We start from the raw sequence: 21624 nt of genomic DNA, 5'->3' as shown, positions 1-21624 counted from the left end.
TGGGAGCACTGACTGAGCGTAATGTGGGGATGCAGTGATTACCAGTCACACTCATCAGGAATACAAGATGGAATTATGGACCTGAAATCCCTTGAAATGTACTTGAAACTACTTAAGAAATATATTTGACTATGTAATTATGTCAGCCTATTATATGAAATGAAATTGGACTTCACACATGTACACGTATGCACAAACACACACGCACGCACGCACGCACGCACACACACACGCACACACACACACACACACACACACTCACTTCCCATTTTATTCCTGCATCTGCAAGCCCTTATAGACTGCCCTTTCAATAACACTGACGATAACACTTATTTAATTCAAATAACACTTCCAATAGCACTTATTTAATTGAACAGTCTCTGGCATCATGATTGGAGCCGGCCGGGACTACGGTGGGAGGGGAGGCCCTGTGCCAGGACACCGAGAGGTCGCGGTGGGGCTCCTCCTGGCTTAGTGTCGTCATTCTGCAGCTCGCCGTCTCCGCTGCAGGCTCTGGTCTGTCCAACGGGACAAGGGCACCTTTTACATTTTACTCGGGAAACAAAAACCTGTCAATGTATGGACACACATCCGCTCTCATTACTATTACTATTCTCTCCAGCCATTGAGCTGTTCACAAAGCAGGTTGAACATGTCAAACTTACGTTCTGCTTATTGGGGCGTGCGGCTCAACCAAACAGAGGCGTGCAGTCCGACTTATCCCAGCACCCTGAAGAGTCACAATGATTTTACATCAGGCCACTGTTTCAGATCAAGCTCTGGGCCACTTTCTTGGTTCTGTTAATTACTTTGTAGTCATATGCAAATGTGAGCTAATAGAGGTATATATTAGACCACACAAAGGATTCTGGCTATGTAAATGCCACCAAATGGGGTAATCGTCTTTGTGACTGGGAGACACAGAGTGCTTCATTCATGACAAAGGTCAGCTATTGTGCATGGTGCAGTCCAACCTCCTCCACGAGCACTCCAACAATTGCTCAGATACAACCCTCCCTTTCTCATAAAAAAAAAAAAAAAAAAGCTTCCTCTCCTCTGTTCGGAGGCATCGTGACATCTGTCAGATAGAGTGCTCCGTGTTCCACACTTCAAAGGCCATTGTGATGAAGAGAAAGGCAGGTTAGCGGGCAGCTGTAGCGCGTTGGGTCCGCGAGCCTCGCCTCTCCTCGTCTCCGCGCGTAACCTTCCCCATCAGAGCGTGCAGGGTAGGTGTTCCGCTGAGCTCAGCAGCACACACCTCCTCTCCCGCTGCTCCCGGCTGCACCTCCCACCGGGCGCCTCCGCTGGGGGGGGGGGGGTCGGGTGGGGGGGGGGAGGCAGCCCTCATCATGGCCCTCCTCTCTCCATCTCTGCCATCGCTTTCACTGCCTTTCTAATTCGTTGTGGAGTTTTTTTTTTTTTTATGCGAAAGCGTAAGAAATCTGTGACTTGCTATCGCTTGCGCTCTCTCTTTTTCTCTCTCTCTCTCACACACACACACCACACACACACACACACGCACACATACACACACACACACAGCCTCTTTCGCTTACTCGTGTGTGTGCGTCTGTGCATTTCTCACCGTCACACACTTCCTCGCCGTGTTACCCTTATCGGGCCTCACTGAGTGTTATTTCGCGGTGGCCCGTGAGGTTCGACCCGGCAGGACTGGACTCTGCTCAGCGGTGAATTTATAAGTCGTGGTGGAGAAAGGAGCTGAATCTCTGCCGCTGATGCAATCTAGCCAGCAGGCAAAGGGAGCAGTCGCAGGCGTCGGGGGAGTGTGGGCTCTGAGAATAGACCTTCTGCTGTGGCTCAACCTCTGTATAATTAATACAGCAAACAAAAAGCTCCAAAAAACTATCTATTTCAGCACCTTTAAAGTGCTGAGTTTAGGAGGTAGAATTATGCGTATAACTGATATAGTGTAAAACTATCCATGTGAATGTTCAATATAGCAGGTGAGAACCGTATCCAACACTCTCTACCTTCTGTAAGATGTATGTAGGAGTCTGTCCAGATGGCCGCATTTGGGAAGTGCAGACTAACCCTTGTCTGGTGTACCAGTGCTATGCTTGGGGGGGGAAAAAAACAAGTGGTTTTCAAGAGCGTGTATGTTCTAACAATAAATGTGATATCCTTCCAAACCTGAGCTCAAGCTGAGCCTTCCAAAAGCATTGTGATCTTACCCATTAAAACACTTTCTTCTTACAAGGACTTTTGTTTGGTAACATGCCAGTATGTGTTTTTACTCAACTTATTCTTGACCAGATAGCTTGGCTAAGCTAAAAACTGAAATTTCCACCTTTCCTTGCACACCTATTAACCTGGGAGCTCAGGTAAAGGATAATACCCAAACTAAAGCAATTGCTATCTGAAACACTGGATGAACAAATACAGTCACAAAGATATGATCTAGATTGCATGAGCTACTATCCTGCAACTGTGTTCCTGCTGTCCTGTTAATTGCTCCTTCACACTTTTCTAACTCTGATTAGCTTATTTACCCACCTATGTCTTATAATTAGGTATAATAATAACAGTAGACTCACATGAAAAATACCTTTGGTGTTGATCAAATGTATATGTCTCTGGCTATAATAATATTTATGGGGAGATCTTATGGGCAGGTTTAATTTATGTTTTTCCATCAGTCAGTCTTTTTGATTAAAGAAGTCTGGCTGGCCAAATTTCAATGTAGCTAATAAAGCAATGACAACTGACAACACGCATGCATTGCTAGAACATTTTCATAGTTAAGAGGGAGACAACTTATGTCATTTCATAAAGGTGTATGAACTTGCTTGAAATATTATTATAATAAGTAAGAGAGTAGATCACACGGAGAGGTGATGGGGATGTTCTGTAGCATGATCAGCAGACAGTGTTGAGGTCTGAGATGCTTCTCTGATCACACACCTCTCACGTTCGTTCACACCTTTCCATGGCCACATCCCCAACACTGTCTGTCCCATACTGCACATGCTCTATAACGCTTCACAGCCAGGCCTCAGCTGAAGTTGGTCATTCACCTTTAGTGTCCACCACTGTGAATCCTGCTCAAGGCATGAACACTGAGGAGCTACTTGCTTTATTCAGTTCTACGTGCACTGACATTAGCGACTGATTTCAGATCAGCTGATTCAGTTGCTCCTTTACAATGCAGAAACAAAAATAGCCGTGGCTCAACATTCATGCCGATACCTGTAGACAGGAAAGCAGGAAAACAACAAATTATGAGATGTCGTGTGACTATCAGCATTCTGTCAAGGCTTCAAGAGCAAAATACTGAAATTAACAGGAACACACACACACACACACACACACACACACACACACACACACACACACACACACACACACACACACACACAAACACACACACACACGTCCTACAGCTGTTTAACACAATAAATACCATGCTGCACCCTGCCATTCTTGCTCAGAGGTTTCTGCAAGGGTTTTTATCAGATTCTTCATTGACAAAATTGAGCACATAACACATTTGTACTTGGAGCCCATTAGTCTTCTGAATAACCTGCAAGTTCTGCATTACTGAATCAGTTTGAGCCAATGTCAATGCCCTACAGAAACGATGTCATTGTGCATGTGAGGTCGAGCTCAGGCTCCCTGGATATGTTCTCTGCATGTTTAGAGATGTGGTTCTGAATCTCCAGGACTGGACCCCTCAGTTCTCAACAATTTTACACCCATCTCTAAGATACCATTCGATCAAAGTTTTTATGGAGAAAGTTGTGCTCTCTCGTCTTTCTTCCCTTACAGGCGCACACAATATTTCTGATAAATTGCAATCCAGTTGTAGAGCACTCCACAGAGGCGAGTCTGCCCTCTTTAGAGTATCCAGCGATTTACTTCAAGCTGTTGACTCTGGAACATGTGCGGTGTTAATCTCTTTTGCACCTGAGCACAGCCTTTGACACTGTCAGTCACACTATTTTGTTGGATCATCTGAAGTGTGGTGTTGGGATACAAGCTACCGCACTGAAGTGATTTGCTTCATAGTTGGGAAACAGAACATTTTACGCTATTCCCCTCCAGTGTCTGTTACACGTGGAATACCTTAGAGCTCACTCATGGGCCGTGTCTTCTCATTTACACTCCTGCTTCCAGATGGATACAATATCATATTACTGTTATGCAGATGGTAAGCACTTATATGTTTTCTGTGCTTTATGTATACATAACTGCTGTAAGCTAAGCAGTTACGTATTGTTTACGCTTTCATGTGGCTATTTGGACCTGGTTGAGGATATTTTGGTATGTGGATGCATCTGTAGATACATACTGGCTGTACTTAGCTTGTTAGGTGGCTATCTAGTCATAGTTAAATCTGGGCAACATCAGCTAGTAAGCAGTGACTGATACTAGTGGACATTTGGTGAGGTACATTTGTCTGCTGCATTTGTTTGAAAACTAGCAGAGGTTTTAACCCGCACAACTTCATTGATATCCCTTGCTGAAACTAACCTGCTGAATACTATCTGTGTGTAAATTAAATAAGTATTTATAAGAGTGGATTACATCCAAGAATGTTTATTCTCACTGGCATTATCTAATGGCTTTTTTGTATTTAGATAAACCTTTTATTTTGCTGTTTATGTGACGGGCAGGTGTGAGCAACAAAAAGGAAGCGATCACGCCAAGTCTCAGGGAAAAAGGGTGGTTTAATATAAAGTGTGCAAACCTAAAACCCGTGCAATAGATCCGAATTAAGGATATAATGACCAGCGGTCAACTGGTACAAAGACAAGACATATATAGACAGACAAACGACCATCAGGTGGGAACGGATCACGGGCTCCGCCCACCTGAGGGGCGTACACGACGTCACAAAACAACAACAACACAGCCGCTGTGGACAGAGGCGGCCGGTAGGGGGCCGCCTCACCGTGACAGACCCCCCCACCAAGCCGCACTCCCCTCCACTGGGTGTGTGGCACACAGCGGCTGCACAACAACACGAAGGGGCAGGAAGGCAAGGACAGGCAGGGACACACCTCCTGCAGTCCACGAGCTGAAACACAAAACACATAACATTAGTCAGCTCACCTCCCTGGGCGGGACCCTGGACCGACTGGGCCGTCAACAAGACAAAACCACGCCCCGGTCGGTCACAGGGCCCTCACGCCCTAACCGGCCTTAAGCCGCATAGCCCCACAGGTGCGAGGACGGCGGGCCTCGGCTCCTTGTCCGTCCGGGGTGTATGTGTGTGCAGGTTACCTCCCTGGGGCGTGGCTACGTCACCTCCAGGACCCCGTGAAAGGGTCTCCGTCCTGTGCAGGAGCTCTTCAGACCGGAGCCCCATGGTCCCCAAACATCCGGGGGCCCCAGCCCTCTAGGGAGGGGCTCTTTCCGACCGGGCTCCGGTCACTCCACAACATAAGGGGGCTCCTGCCAGCTGGAGACCCCCACAAGGTCCAGGAATGCCACAATTCAACGCCAGGGAGAAGCACCTGCACATAAAACACAAATGCACACACACACCCACACACACCAACACAGAACACAAACGCGCACTACCCTGATCCCCCCTCCAGGGGGGAGGGGTCTCCATCCTAACTCAGGAGAACCCCCCACTTACCTGGTCAGGGCCTCCCTCGGGAGCGACGCCCTCCGTGCCACACCCCATGGCACGGGACCACAGCCGGTCCCCCCCCAAACACACATTCAGGGGGAGGAGCATGCGTGGAATTACACGCAAACATTAGACAACACGTTAGGACACAACACACACGCAAAGACTAGACAAGCAAACAAAAAACGGCGTACACACAAACAGACGGGACCCACAAACGCGCGCTCTACATAAACAGACACAGTGACGCGCCGCTCACATTCGCAGTCGCTCCCCACATGAAACACAAAACAACACGGGGAGCGAGGCGACGGTGAGGAGCGGCACCAGCGTCACACACAGAACATGTAACATAACACAACGAGCGCGCATACCGATCGACACGTCCGTTCACGCATACACACATTCACAACAACACGAAGAGTTATCGCCAGGAAGACATTCCTGGTCTTCGCCGTGCCACGGACACAACTCGAAAACACGGCGGAACTCTTCACACACACTAACAACAGACCCGAAGAGCTTTCTCAGGGCAGACTGCCCTGGTCCTCGCCGTGCTACACACACACACAAAACACAAAAGCACGGCGGAGCTCTTCAAACAAAACACTACGCAGACAAACACTTACCACGAGACATGACCACGAACAAAGGAGAAAGTAAAAGAGACTCGGCGGCTTCCGAAGGGTGGCTGGTCATTCTGTGACGGGCAGGTGTGAGCAACAAAAAGGAAGCGATCACGCCAAGTCTCAGGGAAAAAGGGTGGTTTAATATAAAGTGTGCAAACCTAAAACCCGTGCAATAGATCCGAATTAAGGATATAATGACCAGCGGTCAACTGGTACAAAGACAAGACATATATAGACAGACAAACGACCATCAGGTGGGAACGGATCATGGGCTCCGCCCACCTGAGGGGCGTACACGACGTCACAAAACAACAACAACACAGCCGCTGTGGACAGAGGCGGCCGGTAGGGGGCCGCCTCACCGTGACAGTTTATATATATATATATATATATATATATATATATATATATATAGAGAGAGAGAGAGAGAGAGAGAGAGAGAAAGAGAGATGCTTTTAAAAAAACAAATAGGCATATTTATCACATAGTTATCTACCAAGTAAACATTACCTAACACACAGAATGTTCAGCAGGGTAATGTTAGTTTTTTTTAGCAGTGTCTCTTTCCGTTTTGCTGATATTGCGATTTGAGGTAATGTTGTTAGCATTACACCCTAATTAAATTCAGTGCCTCCTTCAGAGATTTCCAAGAATTTTCAAAGTGGCAAATCGTGTGATTGATGATATGGAGTCAGTGACAGTCTGGTAAATCTAGGCTTGTCTAGTTGTCCTTATTTGAAGGCGTGCCTATGGGGCGTTAAACACATAAAAATGCATTTAATACTTTCTTAGAAACATTTGCCAAAAAAAAAAAGATCTAACCACTCAGGAAATCCCGTAGCTAGCAGCAATGTTATGGATATTCACACTGCATACACACTAAATACTAAATACATTTTTCAGATTCAAGCCGGTGTATATCCATCCGTGTGACTGTCTGTGGATGACATACACTTGCACTCAAGGAAATCATTATGGAAGTAAAAAAAAACTCCATTATAAAACAAACTGATAGCAACCATTTCACATGCACTCACCTTAACCTAACCATTATGATTTGCAAATATTTGCATATTAATGAAATTGTGGCTACAGGGGTAGGAAGATATAAACACAACTTTGACCAAAATCCATGATAGAAGGGCATTCTATAAAACACATATTCTCAATGCTTGCACATCAAGATCCAGATCTACTCTTAGAAATGCAAATTTATGCAAGATTACAGACAATTAGTGGTGCTATTTGCAGGTTATCTACTAAACATGGACATACAGATGAACACAGATACATCTTGTTAATTTGAATATTGATTATAAGCACTTTTTTATCCCAAATGTTTACTTCACAGCAACACACTCAAAATAAAGTACATCAACATAAAAGGACATCAGGTTTGCTCTAGTGGCACTAGGGATTTCATGACAATACGTCCAAAATTACATGGTGTCATTGCGTAAAAATGAAATGTTCAGACATACACTGTGAGAGGAACCATATGTTTGAATGAGTGCAATGAATCCAGGCTACACGCTAATTCAGTCAGGAGGACACTGCTCATCCATGCGTCTGTATTTCCAGCTCTGAGTGCATTTCACGGGCTCTAAGCTGCTCAGACACCTGGTAGGCCACATGTGAAAGTGTGTAGTTAAACTAAACGGGCTCAACTGGTGACTGTTGATTATTGTCACAACAGAATAGTGTTCTTCAGTGTCCTCATTCATCACTGTCACTACCATTAGAATCATAATGCCAAAATATTGGAATTACAAGAGGAAATGTCTTCAAATCATTCAGAAACAGTGCCACCTCAATCCATTCAGTAGCTTTACTAGGCACATGTAGATCAGGCCGCTAGAGACAAATGATGGCATATTATGGTCACAATGAAGGCCCGGGGAGCTAATTACAGAGTTACTAATGACGCCTCAAAGCAAGATAATAGTATTCTGACTTATTAAATGTGGACCATCATTGCGGGGAGTAATCAAAATGCCGAATGAAATAATGGAATTCATATTTTGTTAAACTTTTTTCTTCTCAGGCTAAAAGCTGCTTGAAACAATAAAGGGTTCTTTTCTTGCACCCGCTGCAGCAATAACTTCCTACAAATATGTATTCTGATATTTATATCCACCATTGAGCCCATTGCTCCACATGCTCAATGCAGTAGTTTACACCGTGTGAGGGCCTGTAGCAGAATGACTGGTAATCATTCAGGGCATAAAAATTGCATGAAAATAGATTCCAGATTTGTTCCACATTGCCACAGTTGAACATGTACTACAGTATTAATGTTTTGGATCTCTGCAATATATAAAGTGCAATTTAAATAAACGTGTTTAAGTGAAGACAAAAGACCAATGTACAAGCTGCAAGTATTGTTTCATTATGAATTCTGTCACTAACCACTTTCCATAATTGTATTCTTGCTATGAACCTATACAGGGTTCACTTAAGCCTATGTGGGACTCTCAAAATGAGTTGGGTGTTATGTAATGATTTTATGTGGACTTTTCAATATTCTGTGGGGCTTTTACCTTCCCCATAAACTAGGCAATTTCAGCGTACCACAGACTTCACTTCCCATCTTGTCTAACATATATTTGACATCATTAATCGATGTAGTGAGGAAGTGCACATTGTTTTCTGGGTGTTGCAGTTCTAATTGTGGTGCATAGAAATGAACCAATGCCTCAGATCTGATAGCAAAGTATGTGCAGATTGAAATAGTGACAATCTGTGGCCACTTCATAATGATCAAAGGATTAGACAAATCACTTATAATCAGACCTCTGAGGTCTGAGGTCTGAGCTCAAATGAAAAAAGTCTGCATCAAAGATTAAAAATGTGACAGCTCTAGAGAGAAACAGAACGGTCATGAAAACCGTGAAGTTGATGATCACTGAAGTGAAGAGACTTACTGCAGTTTGTCACCTCCTGCCTTGCACATTCTTGAATTTTCACTTCATGTAAATCTTTTAGTTATGGAGCTCTTTGGATGGCAGAGGGCTTTAAAATTGACCTCTCTACCTCTACTTTAAACATATGTAGGAGTTCCATGTTTAAAATAAGACTGCTATTAATCAGTGGTGAAAATTTATATCATTTTTTCAAATTGCATTTTAAATTAATACTATCCCAATTTACTAGTACTTTAATTCTTTTGACATGAATGGATGATGGCTAGTATGTTCTTAAATGGAGTCAAAGTATAAACAATCCCAAATACCAAACTTCATGAAGAACTGAAGAAGCTTGTATTTAACTGCATTTGGAAATGGAAAGAGTTAAATTCCAAGGTTAAATATACTAATACACTACTTTACTATACTACTAATACTATAAGTACTTTTTTACTATTTATTGCAATACAATGACTTTGTGAACATCAAATAATTGTGCCCAAAATAATTAACTGTTCAGTTACAATGCAATGCAATACATTTTCACCAAGAACCATAAGATTACATGTGATACTGTGGTTAGAAAAGCTGTGATAAAAATATATTTCTCAGAGAAAAAAACTGTAGAGGCCTTTTGATTATTTTCTCTTTGATAAACGTGTCATGATTATGGGTGGCATGAATTATCCGCTTTCTGTGCTGTTGGTCTCCTCAAATCATCTCACAGGTATCAAAGGTGTTTAGGGAAGATAAGTGTGTCTTTCTAAAGGCAATTTGGAAAAATGATTAAATGGGTTTGTCTGTTGATAAAGTAATGAAAGGATGGCACATGCAAAGCATATTGTGTTTGCGTAATTGTCAGCTAGATTAACACGTCAGCTCAGTCATTAAAGGGTATTACACAGCATAATTTAGAAATGACTTTTACAGATTATATTTGGAATCTTAGACCATTTGAGATAATGTTTTAACTTTTTTTTTTTTTTTTTTAAGATATTTTGAGCTAAAATTAGATTTTTTCCTAAGCAGCTAAAAATCGGCTTACCATTGTGCCTAAATGTGTAAGATTGGTGGTTGGAGTTCAGTGTTATTCCCCTCTCTTACTCCGCCCACCTCCACCTCTCACTCTCTCTTACTCGTATTCAGGCGGGGGCCTCCACCTCATCAGCAGTCTATATTCTGCGTGCCCAATCAGCTGATTTGTCAAGGGTGACTCCAGGAGATTCTGATAGGCACTGGGCAAATCACCCAGTTGATCTAAAATATCGACCTGCCACAATAAGTCATTACGCAGTATAATGGCGTGGGGGACCTTGAAGATGTGACTTAATTAGGTTACAGATGCCTTCAAAATGCTTGCAAAGGGAGAAAGAGAACAAGGGGGTTCAAATGAGCAATCAAATGATTATTTTACAAACATTACAGCAATACAAATGCCTCCTAAACTGCCATGTTACATTTACTAATTTGCCCACAAACTGTCAACAGGATACGTTTATGTTTCGTATTGACTTAAGTATCATGTCATTTTGAATGTAGATTTTTCACTTAATTAAGTCAATGAGATATCACTATATACACAAGTTGTTTGCAGTAACTTGCCTAATTTGCCACAGAAATATAAATGCACATATACAGTAGATTCTGTACTTTATATATATATTAAATGTTTTCTGCTAGATCTTTAAACTAGATTTTTGAATCATCAGACACACACTACATACACTAGCCTCTGCATCTGTTTCAGAATTGGCACACTGACAAATTCCAGTTCATTTCATATTTCCAGTCAGTGAATGAATTAGTCATATCCTCTATTTATGACCGTTCCAGAAGAGAATACAAATATATTTGACTTCTGTATTAGTTTCCATTAGTTCAAGGGAATACATTTAGCAAGAAAGTGAAGATTATTTCTAGTATGTTTTCATTTAAATTATTAATAAATGAAGTAATATAATGTGGATATAATGTTTATATTAAATTGACAATATTCTGTTAAAAATGGATTGATAGATCATGCACTTTGGTGTAAAGTCACAATCTGTTTTCTTGTGTCTTTTTCTGCTTTACCACAATAAACAAAATGATTGAAGTTATAAGAGTTTGTGTGTATAATGGCCAGACGAAAATGCCCTTCATTTGAAATACCATTAAAAATAATGTTGTGCAAACTGCACAATAGTCATTGTACTGACAATATAAGTGATTTATTTGGGACTCTGTTTCTCTTCATGGGCTGTTTTTGCTAGCAGTGGATGCGCTTATGGAGAAATGACACTGTCTTACAAAGATATTTTTGCATATATTTGGTGATGAAATGATCAGAGACCCATGCATTTTCCCATACATGTCTTATGTTCAGGCAAAATGATCTTGGATCTGGAGGAACAAACGCTGCTTACATTTACCCTGTGGCAGATGTGATCCAGCAGACTCACTTTTGAACCATCAGCCATTAGAGTTTGTTTCGGGTTTCAGTACAGCTGGAAGACAAAGTGAATAGTTTCAGTTGAACCTTTCTGTAGGCAGCATTCAAGCTCTGAAGGGTCTGTTCTGTAACACCTCTTTATTTTGGGAAGAGAGCTTGACTTCTTTTGAGAGCAGTTGTAGATTAAGCATTTGTGCAGATCAATAGAGCATCAAAATTGAATTCCGGACGTGCTGTCTGCCTAGACCCTCGGCACACGGTGTTTTTACTATTTTACTGTTGCTTCCACAGATTTTTCAGTTCCTAATAAAATTATCCCCACCCACCTTATCTCATACAAGGGAAATTAACAGTGGCTATTGTTTAATTGATGGAAATGCAGCACTTGAAATACAAAATGTTATTAGGTATTAGAAAGACAGAATGATGCATGAATTACTCTATGAAAGGAACCCAAGTGAAAAAAGAAAAATGATATGTAATTACTTTAACGTCCATTCTGACGTTCAAATACCAAACACACCTTGATGTGAGAATTAAATGCACCTTGATGTTCGAATCAAAGGACTCTGCACTAGAGGGAGAGGGTGAAGTCAGAATGAATGCAGTCAAAGTGACACCTGAGCTGCTAATTTCACCCCAGATTGAGGGAGCATGTGTCTAAATGCAAGAGTACAATGTGCAAAATGTACACTGGAGTCCAATGTGTATGATCTGAGACTGTACATTTAAATATTTCCCCTAATGCATCACTCATGTAATGTAAGATTCATTTAACATATAAAGGTTGTTTATTATCATATTAACCAGAAATTTGTTTATTGATCTGCTTAAATCTGTTCTCCAGAAAACAAAGATCTCCACATACGACAAGATGTGGGAGTTCATGAGCAGCCGCAGACACTCTGTCATGGTGAAGAGCGTGGAGGAGGGGATTCAACGTGTGCTCACCTCCGACTACGCGTTCCTGATGGAGTCCACCACCATAGAGTTCGTCACCCAGCGAAACTGCAACCTCACACAGATCGGAGGTCTTATCGACTCTAAGGCCTATGGGGTTGGCACTCCTATGGGTATGTAGCAAAACGCACAAATGAACTAATGGATCAGACATTAGACACACATCTGCACATACATTACACATTGGATTAGACATTAGACACATCTGCACATACATTACACATTGGATTAGATATTAGACACATCTGCACATGCATTACACATTGGATTAGACATTACACTGCTGCACTGTAGATTACAAATTACAGGTTGCTACAATTAGCATGATTTTTGATATGAACACATTTCTTAAATAACAGGACATTCTGGTTTTCACAAACACATTGTGTTGTGGCCATTATATTATGGCCATAAGTGTTATTGAAAATGTTAAATCCCTGTAAATCTAGAACAGCAGAGATTAAGTAAAAATGCATTGAAATGTTTCTGGTGTTCTTAAATTCTCAAGGATTGCTTTAACAACAATTACAATAATACAAATGTAAATTATTTTGGTGATTTGTGTGACTAAACAATTCAATGGTGCCGTAATGGTGTGTCTTATAATTTCTTGGAACATGAAGAAATCCCTGTGTAAGACAGCAACCTTTCTGCATATTATATGCATAAATATCACTGCATGCCTAGAGGAAACCTCATCATCGTATATATGCACATATGTTACCTGGACACAGATTAAACCAGGTAACCAGGATGAAGACTGGGATTTGATTATCAGACTAAGCAGCAGACTGACTTAATCTGGTTATGCAGCTTCCTCCAGCTACATTACGTGCTAGACCGTTGCTCACCTGCAGAGTTTTCACTTACCACATTTATATGAGGGAATTGATAGTTGCATGATGACCTATGGAACGTGCCCATATAACACACACACTCACTGGCTTTTATGTCTCTGAGAAGCTGTTACTTCTTATGGCTGTTCATGGTGCTCACCTAGGATCATATCTCCTACTGTGGTCTTCAATAACAAAATGTAAATGAACACATATCAGGAAAAAAAAAAACAACAGCCATAGGTTTTAGTGTAGCAGAATAAAAATCAGTCAGCATGGCCAGCATTTGAATCTTATGTCTTCCAGATGGGTGAAACATTCACAATAATTAGCATAATATAATTAGACTATTGATTTTGGATTTGAGATTAATAACTGAAAGTCGAGATTCAAATGTTTTATGAATAAATGATTATTTCTGAAGCATACATTATAAAGTTTTGTCTTTGTAAACTTTGCAGAAGGTGTGTGCCTCCATCATACTGGGAATGTGCTGTCGCGATTGCTTACTACACTATATTATTATTATTATTGAAAATCTACACTATATTAGCTGTCCTGCTGTTATTCCTTCATCATGGCTAAATAAGGCAAACGCAGATAGGAAGTTTCTCTTGTTGTAATAGTTTGGTTTGTTTGTGCCCTTACTGTTGTGTTTCCGTGCGTCTCAGACGGGGACGTGTTATGCATTTGAAGAAGCATTTCTTTGAAAGCGCAAATGACTGAAATTTGAGGAGGCACCTTGATGTGAAAATCAAAGGCCTTCGGACCACTTCTGGAGGCAGACAGCCCGGGCACCGCCGACATTTCAATGAGTCAGATCAGCGGGAGGCGGTCTGAGCCGGGCTCCCCGCGCAAGTGCACTGCGAGCTCGGCAGCATTGTTTTCAGCCCGCTGCTGTTTACCGTGTCTGGAATGTGGAGAGGTGTGGGGCCACCGGGGGCCCGTGTAGCGCTTTCTGGTGGTGGGGGGCTACGTGCTACATGCTGCTGTCAGACACATATGAATTCAGACCCCCATGTGAAATCTGTCCCATCTCTCCCAGCTGCTCATGCCAGAGAGGCAGTAAATCTGCAGGCGGTTGCGGGGAGCATGTAGAGTGTGTCCTGGGATTGTATTGTGAGGAACACGCGCGGGGCATCCAGAATGGGTGTTTAGTATTATCTCTCCCCTGTGTGCTGTTTGCAGGCAGCTCAGCACGATGCATTTAAATTGCTAATCCTACCCTTTTAGTATCTGTTACCATAAGATGGCTCTGCCCCTCATCCAGGGCTCCATTTAGCATATATATCATTGGCTTTAACAGAGGATGTTTGTCAGGTCACACTAATAACTGGGTCTTTGATGGTGCTGAATGTAGAAAAACCTGGCAACCCCCCCCCCCCCCCCCCCCCCCATGCTGTGGACAAGGTTAATACGCAGACTGCTTGACAGGGATTAAAAATAACATATTTTAAAATTATGTTAATTAACCACTGACCTATAAGATCAGAAAAAAGAATATCTGAAAAAAAAAACCAGTTAAATATGACAAATATTATACAGTTGTCTGTATCATACTTTAATAAATCAGAGTTGTTGTCAACCTGTTATAAAGTTCAGTTTGTCGTCCTGGCTACGTTTGGTTCCACAGTGAACAGCCCAACACTGGTGGCCGGCGTTAAGGAGTGACACAGTGTTTATCTTTGCAGCTGTTAAAGCACTTTGTGACCTTAAGTGACAAAAAGTCATTCAGCAACTGTAAAGATAAAGATTGTTTTGTTTGCTTTTTTAGTCAGCTTATATTTTTTTAGTGGATGTCCACTAAAAATGTGTGTGATCCTTATCTGCACTTTTACAGTTGCTGAAAAGCTCTGTGACCTTGGACCACATTTTGTTTGATTTGTCTGCATATATATTTCAGAGGAAAGACAAGAAACACTAACCAAAAAACTTGGTGTGAATCAAAAATTGCTTAGTGTGAATAGACTAACATTCATGTATATGCATGTATGTCAGAAATAAGCCAGAAACGGAGTGATCATAGGAAGTAATTAAGTATTAGATGTATCAGTAGTTGGAAATAATGCTGGCAAAAGTTAATAAGACACTCTGAGCTGCAATGTTCTGCAACAATGGTAGTAATGCCATGAGGGATCTGGGAAATATAATAAGTGGGGAAAATTCAGTGCCATCACAATCACAATGTCTTTTATATATTGGTGTGTTGCATGTCATGTGATCGAGCACATCCTGCCTTTGAACCTATCAGAGGCAACTGCACTGGTTCAATGCTACATTGTCACATTGTGGCCCGTGTTGGTTGTGGTCACTGCCTGCCTGCTGTCTAAGTCACACCGAACCTTGGGCAGTGAGGACCAACACTTCTCCCATGACACATGCAGCCAGTCATCTTCTCTTTTTTGAGGTTCCTCCTACACACCACAGGACAGCTGAACGTCCTCGGAGGATGGTACTGCCTGCCCTGTTATGTGTTCACGACCTAACACTTGGATACCATCGCTCTGATTGTCATGGGGAGAGGAACTAACTCATCCATCCCATCCATGGAGCACGGCTGGTTGTGTTGTCCTGGGCTAATGACCATGGATAGATGTTCCATATCTGTGTGTAGCAGATGCACTCAAGGACGATTCTGTTCCACTTCTGATGGTTTAGGCTGGTTATTTTTTTATTATTATTTTAATTGATGCACCATGTGGAGCAGATGTATCTCCTGAACTGAAACTGAATTATGTCCATCCCTAAGGTCTGAGACTACAGACTTAAAGAAAAACCCTTTAAGCCCTTATATACTCGTGTCGCTGAGGTCATTGCTACATAATCTATGCACATCTGAGCCCTTCTGCTCATTTCACTAACTGCGTTTTACTTGAACATGTAGTGATTCTTCAGATGATACTGGGTAGCTGTGTTTGTCCTCCGTGTGTATTAGAAATAGAAAGCACCCCAGTCAGCGTTCGGAGAGTGTGTCAGGACCCCTCCCCAGAGGGGTCATTAAGAGGACTCATGTACAATACCATGTCATCAAACATCTGCCAGGAGTTTGTTTGTGCAAGACAGAATGCAAGCTTAAGAGTAAACTGCCCCCCCCTCCCTCCCCGCTCATCAGTCTACATCTCATGGGGAACTCTCTCTCTCTCTTGCTTGCTTTATTTTTCTCTCATTCTCAGTCTCTCTCTATCTTTCATTATCTTTCTCTTCTCTCTCTCCCTGTCTCATTATTACCAGTCTGCATTGGACTTCATTAGACAGTATTAATCGCACTCTTCGTAAACACTGCCTGTTTGGGTTGTCAGCAGGCTAGTGTCTTTGCAGGATGTCAGCTGTCCGCTGGGTGAGTTGTGATATACAGTCTAGCGACTTGTAGACACTTGCATCGGCCACCTCAGGCCAAGATGTACAAGAGAGTCCCACAAGAGAAGCAAGAGGTAAAAGGAAGAACTTTAAACTGAAGAAATGCCTCTGAACATCTTCACTGAGGCATTTCTAACATTAGAGAGCCTCACCAATGGACCACAGGGAACAATCCACGAGATATTTTAGTCAAGTGTTATTCCACTGAAAATGTAAACAGATGATATTCATTCTTCTCCACAGTGTTTATCACAGAGGAAATTTTTGAACACATTTATATGGAAATTGCTCTTACCAGGCTAAAAATAGACCTATATCTTCTCATTGTTGGCAGGAGCTCATTTGAATTGCTGTGCAGGTTTACAGAAGGACGATGCATTAGGGGTCCATTTGCTGTTACTCTTCTCAGAGTTGACAGAATGCAGCTATGTGTCTAATTTGGAATTCAGTCTTGCGTGGCACTTAATTCCTTCACTTCTGCTGGAGGATCAGCCACTGGTGCCCTTACTGTGACTGGCTCATTTTTATGGCTGAAATTTACATATGCAGGATGTCACCACCAAACACACTTTAAGTGCATGATATGTGATGCCATCTAGAGTGTTACATGTTGTTGCCAGGAAGGACAGTCTACTCAATGTACATAACATTCATAAATTACTGATATTTTAGATGAAAGAACTGGTCACCATTAGGAACCAGACTATACATATAGTCAAGCTTATATTTTATTTCTAGTAGACTATTTTTTTCTAAAGTGGCCAAGAGGATAAGAATATCAAAATAACAACAAAGGTAGAAAGTGTGAGAAACATCACAAACTATTTTTGTTATTTCTAACATGCATTCAGTTTTCAATTATTTTGTTCAGCAGAGACTTTCTAAAAGTAAATCTGCAGAATCTTGCTTCATTTATGTATTGATTACACAGATGGAAAAGTCATTCCCTGAACCAAAGGCATTGACTGGGAGCATTTCTGGCAATTCAAATGCATAGACTTTCCAATATAATGTCAAAATGCTACTGAAATTGTTATAAATCAATTAAAAATGACCTGCAAAAAAATCTCTGATATATATGAATAAATTTGCTGCTTTGTCTGTCTGTCTGTCTGTCTGTCTGTCCGTCTGTCTGTCTTTTGTCTGTTTATTTATTTACTCCATTTGCTTGTTTTCCAAAACACTTAAATGGTAGAAGGATTCAATCTGTGTTTTTCTGGCAAGACGATATATTGTATCACGGCTAGTCTAAACCATATTATTAGTGGGACATCTGTGATGCACACCTAATGTGTCATGTCAGCCTAAATATGTGGTGTTATTAGTATCTAGCCTGTAGGCTAGGCTAGTGTGAACACGCTTACGTACTCGGTGTCTAAGAAAGATGCGCTGGGACAGTTTTCACGGTTTTTTAGCTACTTTGGTGCTTTTCTCCAGTCATTTAAGATTTACAAAACAATAAATGTGTGTCTTGAAATTCGTACAAGGAGCACCACAAAAAAGGATTACCTGACGAACACCTGGACATCAAAACCAATAGTTTATGTCTCAAGTAAATATTTGTCATTTAACATTTCAGTGCCATCAAGTATTTATGTTATTGTTTATAAACAAGAACTTAGCCATGTAATAAAAAATCTTAGCCATGTAGTCAGTATAACAGTGTACTCTGTACATGGCACCATGGCTACGGTTATGGTGACAATGAGTGAAAATGACTAAAATGCATTTTCTGGGTGGCATATCAGTTTCAACAGAACAGTTACACGTTGTTGGAGGTTAGAATTGCAAGAGACTGGACAGGATTCACATTGATGCTTTTACTGTTTGTATTGTAATTTGTCGACAGATCATGTCAGTGTGACACAGAGAACAAAAACAAAGCTGATGTACAGCACTGCCCTTCACACACACTCACTCACACACACTCCCCCCTTCACACACACTCACTCACACACAAACCCCTTCACACACTCTCCCCTCACACACACTCCCCTCACACACACTCCCTTACACACACTCCCCTTCACACACACTCCCCTTCACACACACTCCCCTTCACACACACTCCCCTTCACACACACACTCCTTCACACACACTCCCCTTCACACTCTCCCCTTCACACACACTCCACCCCCCTTCACACACACTCACTCACACACAAACTCCTTCACACACACCCCCCTTCACACACACTCCCCTTCACACACCCCTTCACACACTCTCCCCTTCACACACACTCACTTACACACACTCCACCCCCCTTCACACACTCACTCACACACAAACCCCTTCACACACTCTCCCCTTCACACACACTCACTTACACACACTCCCCTTCACACACCCCTTCACACACACTCCCCTTCACACACCCCTTCACACACACTCCCCTTCACACACACCCCCCTTCACACACACTCACTTACACACACTCCCCTTCACACACTCCTTCACACACACTCCCCTTCACACACACTCCCCTTCACACACACCCCCCTTCACACACACTCCCCCCTTCACACACACTCACTTACACACACTCCCCTTCACACACACTCACTTTCACACACATTCACTTTCACACACTCCCCTTCACACACATTCCCCTTCATTAAATCACCCAGAAAAATATTTTGAATATTTTGAAGTCTCAGACAACAAAGGCTACTTTCAGTTCATGTTTGTTAAAACAAAGAGCAATAATAGTAATAATAATAATAGTAATAATAAAAATAGTTTTGCTTCCTTTTATTGGTATCTTTCATATACTGTCTATAAACTATAATCTCTGCTTTTCCACAATTAAATGAATAAGTCTCATGAATTGAATCATGAAATGGAAGCGGGGTCAGTGTGTCGTGTCATATGCGATGTCAGCCGTCACAACGCACAGTGACTCTGCTGACAGTTCAACTGCACCGCAGATCTGTTGCTAGTGCTGTGTGCTTCAAAGCACATGGTCACGTCGGCTCTGAGCTGGGTTAGATTAGAGTTCGTCAGAGAGCAAAAGCACAACTTGCTTCTGAATCACTCAGACAACATTAACCTGCTCATTAGGGAGGCCCCGCTGTAGCGATTTTATCATTGTCAGGACATGAAAAGGAATTCTGTATGTGTTTTGTGTGTTCTGTATGTGCTGACATCAGAAGTCTGATGAACGCAGTGAGCCTGTTTATTTGTCCGTGCGGGTGTCCCGAAGGTCTTGCGGAGAATTCTCATGGCGCGTGGCAAGCCCAGAACGAGATCGACACGGGAGGGGCCGAACGCTTCACCGCTCACGCCTGGGGAAGACGTTTATTCATTTAACCAAACATGCCAATGCATACTGTAAACATTACCTCGAACTAGCTTTGGCAACTAGTTTAATTAGACAGAAAATACATAGATAAAAGGGAAAAATGCCCGTCCTGGGAATGTAATTTGGTTTTATTGGTGTGTTATCAGTGGTGCTGTGGGAGCTGTGTTCCAGCAGGCAGTGTTCAGCCTGAGGGCGTCCGGTGACTCCGGCTGCACTCACTTCCTCTCCGTCTCCTCACCTAACCACCGGGCTTGCACAAAACCTGCACGCAGCGTGGAGTCATGACATTTCTTGCCATAGCAACAGATTCCCTTCCCTCATGTGAACAGAATGTTTCTTTGTCAGCTTCTCCACTTCTGCTCCGTTGCCCACAATTATTTCCTAGTTGAGAAACGAGCCTTTGGTAGCTAATTGCATTGCTTTGCCTTTTTTTTTTTTTTTTTTTTGACCCTCCAGGCTCTCCATACCGAGACAAGATCACCATAGCGATCCTGCAGCTGCAGGAAGAGGGGAAGCTGCATATGATGAAGGAGAAGTGGTGGCGTGGCAACGGTTGCCCCGAGGAGGAGAGCAAGGAGGCGAGCGCTCTGGGCGTGCAGAACATCGGTGGTATCTTCATCGTCCTGGCTGCCGGCCTCGTGCTCTCCGTCTTTGTGGCGGTGGGGGAGTTCCTGTACAAGTCTAAACAAAACGCACAACTTGAGAAGGTAAAGAAACAGTTTCCCCATTTCTGGAGCGCAGTGAGAGTGTGACGTTGGTACTGTGTGGGCCGCCTGCTCTGTCCAAACACCTGTGTGTGTTTCATTCCAGCATTTCAGCTGCCTGCTGCATGTTTGCTTATCATATTATTTCTTTATTTTTTGGATGGGCCTTGTTCTCCTCACAAGGTTTGGATAGTTGCACTAATGTTAATAGCTGAATTTGGTGATTCTGTCTCTTTTTAAATCGGGCTAAATCGACTCCCTGCAAATAAAACAAATGAATAGTAATAGGCATCCGCTCAAAGAGTCTAGAGTAGTAGGCATCCGCTCAAAGAGTCTAGAGTAGTAGGCATCCGTTCAAAGAGTCTAGAGTAGTAGGCATCCGCTCAAAGGGTCTAGAGTAGTAGGCATCCGTTCAAAGAGTCTAGAGTAGTAGGCATCTGTTCAAAGAGTCTAGAGTAGTAGGCATCCGTTCAAAGAGTCTAGAGTAGTAGACATCCGTTCAAAGAGTCTAGAGTAGTAGACATCCGTTCAAAGAGTCTAGAGTAGTGGGCATCCGTTCAAAGAGTCTAGAGTAGTAGGCATCCGTTCAAAGAGTCTAGAGTAGTAGGCATCCGTTCAAAGAGTCTAGAGTAGTAGACATCCGTTCAAAGAGTCTAGAGTAGAAGGCATCCGTTCAAAGAGTCTAGAGTAGTAGGCATCCGTTCAAAGAGTCTAGAGTAGTAGGCATCCATTCAAAAAGTCTAGAGTAGTAGACATCCGTTCAAAGAGTCTAGAGTAGTAGACATCCGTTTAAAGAGTCTAGAGTAGTGGGCATCCGTTCAAAGAGTCTAGAGTAGTAGGCATCCGTTCAAAGAGTCTAGAGTAGTAGGCATCCGTTCAAAGAGTCTAGAGTAGTAGACA

At 42.4% G+C, this 21624-nt stretch overlaps 1 protein-coding gene across 4 annotated transcripts in view; it reads left to right on the top strand.

Moving 5' to 3' along the window:
* The window catches only part of grik2 (glutamate receptor, ionotropic, kainate 2), a 137205-nt gene that overhangs the window by 97958 nt on the left and 17623 nt on the right, over positions 1 to 21624 (top strand). For all 4 annotated transcript variants that reach the window (XM_076971827.1, XM_076971830.1, XM_076971828.1 and 1 more), the window contains 2 exons: positions 12413 to 12638; positions 20477 to 20727. In XM_076971827.1, coding sequence (XP_076827942.1) covers positions 12413 to 12638; positions 20477 to 20727 — 477 coding nt within the window. The remainder of the gene's footprint in view (positions 1 to 12412; positions 12639 to 20476; positions 20728 to 21624) is intronic.

This window comes from Brachyhypopomus gauderio, chromosome 13, assembly GCF_052324685.1.
Source record: "Brachyhypopomus gauderio isolate BG-103 chromosome 13, BGAUD_0.2, whole genome shotgun sequence".
Taxonomy (NCBI): Eukaryota; Metazoa; Chordata; class Actinopteri; order Gymnotiformes; family Hypopomidae; genus Brachyhypopomus; species Brachyhypopomus gauderio.
Note: the sequence above shows the minus strand (reverse complement) of the source record. Positions and strands in the feature narration are given on the sequence as shown.